This window comes from Martes martes (genome assembly GCF_963455335.1).
Source record: "Martes martes genome assembly, chromosome: 3".
Classification (NCBI taxonomy): Eukaryota; Metazoa; Chordata; class Mammalia; order Carnivora; family Mustelidae; genus Martes; species Martes martes.
The window spans coordinates 9644852-9650851 of NC_137890.1; the positions used below are offsets into that span (position 1 = coordinate 9644852).

Consider the following 6000-nt stretch of genomic DNA (forward strand, 5'->3'; position numbering starts at 1 on the left):
CCACGGGAATGTGTACATATGCAAACAAAACCATGCATGACTCAGGGCTGCATTTGTATCTGGGAGGAAAGAATGCAGTGACTCAGATGTTAGGGATAAACAATAAATCACTTTCCATGGGAGATCAACAAGGGCACCGGAGACCATAGCATTCTCTCTGCAGAACTTTCCAGAAAGGAACCGGAGACACTTCTTCAATAGGGACATTTTACCTGATGGCACCCATAACTAGTTTCACCACCTGAACACTGCGTCTTACAACTCTTACCTTTCCAATGAAAGAACAATTCAAAAAATGCCTTGAAAAAATGCGTTCAGAACTCATGATATTGAAGAGACCTTGCCAGAGGCAGTACAAGCCAGAGAAGCCGGGTAACAGTCAAATTTGGAATGAAATATTAGACAATACTTAGCTTTCATTCCAAAGGGCTGCCCTTAATAATACTGCAGCCTGGGGGACAGACAACATTAAAATTAAGAGCTGTGGATTTTCAGTATTTTTGAAGGGTTGAGCCCCAGCCTGTACAGGGCAAACGAACCACAGAGAAGCACCTGTACCCTTCCAAATTACTGACATGACCACTTTGCACTGCCAAGCGGTGTGCATATTAAAGATTCTCACTAGACATCTCTGGGCCCAGGGGCCAAGAAAAAACCATTTTGCTACAAACTCCTTCTTCCCCTGTTAGTGTTGGACTCTCATGCTTAAAGACATTGTGCGTAAAATAAGTGGTGATTTTTTTTTCCCCCTTCAAATTTGCCAAACCCTGGTCGGAATGCACTGTGCCGCCCTTTAACCAAAGGAGCGCCTGGATCATTCCCAGTGACCCAACTGAGGCTCCAGACTCAGGTAAGCGGCACGTTCGTGTGAAACTGGTACAGGCGAGGGGTGTTCTCTACCAAGAAATATCTTGACCCATTCCAGTATCACAACCTGAATCACTCCTTTAAAATGTACAACAGACATGAATTTATGTTTACTCCGCCCTTCCAAAATACCAAGTTTCGCGGCAGCTGAAAAATTCAAGCCGCTAGAACAACACAAAAGCAATCACTTCTAAGTCTGAATCGCTTATTTTTTCCCCTGTTACCGTTTTCTGACATGCACTTCTATCTGTGAACCGAATCCTAAGCATAAAAAGGCAAATCAGAGTTCAAAGACACAACCTGCCCCCCCTCCCACCCCGGAATTTGGGGAAACAATGTTCTCCTGCTTTTCCTTGGTAAAAAGAAACCACCGGCTTCTGTTCTGCAAATATGGTTAACATTCGCGATCCGGCTAGAGGAGCCCACCAGACTGGCTCCCCTTGTGAGGAAGGTGGGAGGTTTAATCTGTCATAAGGAGAGTTATAATTAAGTGAGTGAATATTAACAACATTATTTCCACCGCAGTTTGGACGCCAGGCCGGAGAAAAGTATTGCAACACGTGATTCCAGACTGGAGGAGCGCTAGGAAGGTTTGGGGGAGGGTCGTCACCTCCCAAAGTCACTTTACAAAGACCCTCTGAGGCTCCCCCGGGGAGGGGCAGAAGCCCCCGCGGAGAGGGCGCCCCCCCGCGCCCGCGGTGCGCCGGCCGCCCCTTACCTGCGCAGGTGCTCCCGTCGTAGGTCTCGCACACCCAGTCGTGGCACTCACACAGGGGCCCGAAGTACACGCCGGGCTCCGTCACGTGGCAAATGCAGACCCCGCAGTCGCACCGGCCGCGGCCGTGGCACAGAGCGCCCCCTGGGGGCTGCCCGGGCGCCCGGCACCGGCGCTCCGACTCAGCCCGGGTCAGCCTGCACGGGGCACCAGTCCCGCTCCTGCAAGGGCGGCAAACCACAGCGGGGCCACGGTCAAGAGCAGACACGGCCCCCCGTTGACTCTGAGCGCCCGTTTCCCCCCAGTGCCCACTCGTACGGCGACGTTCAACTTCACGGGAAGGAAGTTGGAGGTTCCACCTTTCTCTGGGCGCCACCCATGGATCACCGCAAGAGAAATGACCGGCACCCAAAATGCACACCTAGGAATAGGACCGCCTTCCAGGTGGACAGAGGAGATCCGCCCCTGCCTCTTGGTGTCTTGCTCTTGAATCTTAAATGCACATTTAGATTAGATGCAAATGAATGCAAAGGATGACATCTGGCTGACTTTTCAGTACTCTTTAAAAAAGTCCCATTGCTAGCTGCTGGCCAAGGGCAGCCGTTTTATGACTAGAAGAGGTGAATATATAGGAAGAACTATACGGGTTATGCTAGTCTAGGGCATATTTTTTTAAGTTGCATTAAGCAGTGTTTTAAACTACACTTCAAAAAAGTTTGGCTATCATTATGCGTCTCAAAGTCTCTTTCAAAATGCAATGCAATAATTTAATACAGACCCTGTGAAACAATTCTGCTTTATAAGGTAAGAGCACACCCGGGTACACAGGGGATTACTTTAGTCTCGGAGCAGAAGTTTCTCCTGGTAGGTAGTAAAATAGGAGGAAATATATTTATATATCTTACACGTATAAATATATTTTTATATTTATTCACGGTATTTTTCCAAAGGAAAAGGACAAACACGGAAAAGGACAAAAAAATAAAAGGACAGACACGAAATCACACCCACGGAAAGGAACAGGAACAGGTTGGAAACAGTTTATCCCGGGTCCAACTTTCTAACTGCTCTTGGCTCGGGGCAGCCATCCTGCAAACTTGAGCCCCGCCACGCAAAGCAGGGCAGGTTCCTCTCGAAGAATAACAAACCAGACTTACCTCAGAGATGGCGAGAAGCTCTGAGGAACAGCTGACAGCCCCGCGAAGAGAAGGGAGGACGCCAGCAGCAAGAAGTTGCTGAAGGCTGCGGGACGCATGCTGAGCTCCCGGGGCCGTGCAGGCGAGCTGGGCTCCTGCTGGGTGGGACTCCCTGTGGGGAGGGGGGAGGGCGCGGCAGGGAGAGGTGCCACCCGCAGGCCGCCTGCAGACGGACACACAGACACCACCGCGTGCAGGTCGGGCCTCTACAGGGAGCCGGGAGCGCCTTGATGAGCTGCTGGCGAGGATTTGGGCAGCGGCACCGCTCTGGGCGGGGTGCTGGTACCAAACCCTCAAGTGCGGAGTCTAGGCAGGGAAGTAATTAGAAACAGTTGTACAAGCAGATGGTTTATTTTGACATTAAAAAAAAAAATGTCCTGTTCACAGATTTGGGAAAATCGTCTCTTTCTTCAAGTGCAGGCCCCAGAAAAATACTTGACAAGGGAATATTTGGGCTGATTGATATTAAAGAGACAGATAAAGTCATCCACTAGGTATCAAGGGGAAGGGGACCGCTGGTGATAATGCCAGCGTTAGCACTTGGGTGGGGGAATTACTTTCCTCAGAGGCTTATTTTATTAATTATTTTTATTAACATATAATGTATTATTCGCCCCAGGGCTACAGATCTGTGAATCATCAGGCTTACACACTTCCCAGCACTCACCAGAGCACATACTCTCCCCGATGTCCATAACCCAGCCACCTCTCCATACCTCTCCTCCCCCATCAGAGGCTTTTTAAGAAGGTGTACTACTTGGGGTATGAGCTGTTACGGGGGAAGCACAATGAACAAATGCAACTTTTTTCTTGTGCTTTTTATTCTCTGTTTTAAATGATGGATTTTTCACTTCTTAAGCCTTTAAAAAGTGTGTCATGCTCCTGGCTGTTTGGGCCGGGAGTTTATCACACCACATCTTTTTCCTCTTGTCTTGGATGGTTCAAATTGTAATTGTCCCAGATTTACCCCATTCTCCCCCACGAACAGAATATGAAGAAACAAAATAAATAATGTCTGATCATGGTATCGACTGCATTGAAAAACATCAGTGTCACTGATTAAGAACCCACTCTGTGCCAGTCACTCAGTATATTTTATCTCTGATTTTAACAATAACCACACAGTCATTGTCTCATTTGGCAAACACAAGTTTAGCATCTATCAGGGGCCAGGCTGTGTGCCAGATAGAGAGGACACAGCTGGAGAATTCAAGAGACATGATCCCTGCTCGTGGGAGCCAGGGGGGCAGTGGACATTGATCAAAAACACGAATACAGAAGGACAAAGTGCAAAGAAAGAGGAAGGCGGTTACTTCCAGATTAGCTGGAGATGCCTGATCTACTCAAGACGGCGGCATTTGAGCTAAAGGAGGAGGAACGAAGAGAAGTAATTCCCGTGGATATGGGGGAGAGGTGGAAGAGAGTAGGAAAACCTTCTTATTCCCGTAACAAAGATCAAGAAACCAAGGACAAAGAATGACCTCTTGCTCAAAAGTGACTGCCATGCTCAGATTCATGCAGGAAGTTACAATGGGGGTTCAGCTGAAGGCTGTGGGACCCTCAAAGCCCCATACATGGTCTCCTACACTGGATGGTCACCCAGGGAGGGCTGTGGAGGGTTGTATGAAAGGGTAGAAAATGTTCTTTCTTTCCTCTAAGCACTTGGCATGCAATAATAGCTCCTCACCAACTAGAGTCATCCAAGCTGCAGGTCTGTGATCTTAACATCCAGATAAGCTGTAACCGAAAGGGATTTCTTCCTGCTACGTACACAGACAAAAGACTACCCCCAGCGTTTGCCTTCTGAGGCAAGGAGACAAAGAATTTCCTCTGTACAGAGCCCACCCCTTTCCTCCTGCTTCCCCAATCTTCATCTGTACCAAGGGGGGCCTGGGCCACACGCTAGCCCGCAGAGCTAAGCCTCCTCCAAATGTCTGACCCTTTGTCAACCCATAAATCCAGGTGTGTACGTGCTGTTGAGGAGATCTGCCGTTGGGAGGACAGACCGGGGAAGGGTGTGCACTGGCCAGAAAGTGGTCTAGACAGGGAATTCTGGAGTCCCGGATACTCCGAGTACGGTTAGCAATGAGTGACATGGGCTCTGGGTTGGCAAGTTGCCTGGGTCACGTGAACTAGTCCTCCTGTGGGGAGCAGGCGTGTCTGGAGGAGAGGCAGAAGCTGTTAGGAAAATGCAAGTTCTCAGGCCCAACCCCAGACCTGCTGAATTTACAGGGTGCCTTTAACAATATCCTAAGAAATCCATTTGCACCTCCTAATTTGAGAAGCCTTGCAAAGCGCGGGCCTGGGCCCGGGGCCATGGAGGCCTAGATCTAAGGGTTTAATACTCATTCCTGGTTCGACTTCCCAGCCACGTGGAACCCTAGGAGGACATAGGAACAGGCTCTCCTGCCAACATCTAAAAACCTTGGTGACTCAGAGACTATGGGAAGAGTGGAAGGGAAGCTTCAACTCCAAAGCCTGCCTAGGAATTTGCAGTGAAAACATGGGACTTGTAACAAATGAGTCATGTCTTACTTCTTGCGTATTTTCTGAGGGGGAAGAAAAGAATCGTTGTGAGATAGGGACGTGATGCTTGAACCTTTCTTCCATGAATTAGAACACTTCTTTGACCCTGTGGTATTTTCATACAGTATGGTGTGCAACGAGGACTATCATCGTTACCGAGCGTCCGGCCATGAAGTAGAGATCGGATGTACCAGGTGACAGAGAGCACTTTGTTATGTTACTTACTGTGACTCAGAAATAATACTCCCAGGAAGTTGAACCAGTTCTATCGTGGCCGGCTTGGTGACTCAGTAGAAAGTCTTGGACCCACAGAAACTCTGTCAAAATAAAAAGAATAGCTTAAATTTTTTTTTCCCCTTTTAGCAAACTTTTGTTTTCCATTTTCTGCCGAGGTACTAAATGCCTTGGCAGGGCCTCTGTTTCCTCTCTCCCGGAGTGCGGAAACCTCAAGAACGAGCATCCTAGTGAGGGCACACACAGAGCCCAATTTCTGCCTGGAAGTTCCTGAGTTTCTCACTGACCTTTCAGACCTCTGGGCAGCGCTGGAGAAAAGGCAGCGGTTTGGATGGCAGTGGAGGGTGTCTGAGCTGGATGCTGGGCCGGAGGACTTCCCACATCTGGACTCAAGTTCAAAGGGACTGAAAACATTCTAGTCTTTGGACATAGTCCTCGAGTCCTCATATCACAAAATCACAG

At 48.8% G+C, this 6000-nt stretch overlaps 1 protein-coding gene across 1 annotated transcript in view; it reads right to left on the minus strand.

Moving 5' to 3' along the window:
• The window catches only part of ITGBL1 (integrin subunit beta like 1), a 206444-nt gene extending 203411 nt beyond the window's left edge, over nt 1-3033 (minus strand). Inside the window, exons 1-2 of the mRNA XM_080798182.1 lie at nt 2740-3033; nt 1586-1803 (exon numbers count right to left, since the gene is read on the minus strand). Coding sequence (XP_080654308.1) covers nt 1586-1803; nt 2740-2837 — 316 coding nt within the window. The 5' untranslated portion in view covers nt 2838-3033. The remainder of the gene's footprint in view (nt 1-1585; nt 1804-2739) is intronic.
• Nucleotides 3034-6000: the final 2967 nt, after the last annotated feature.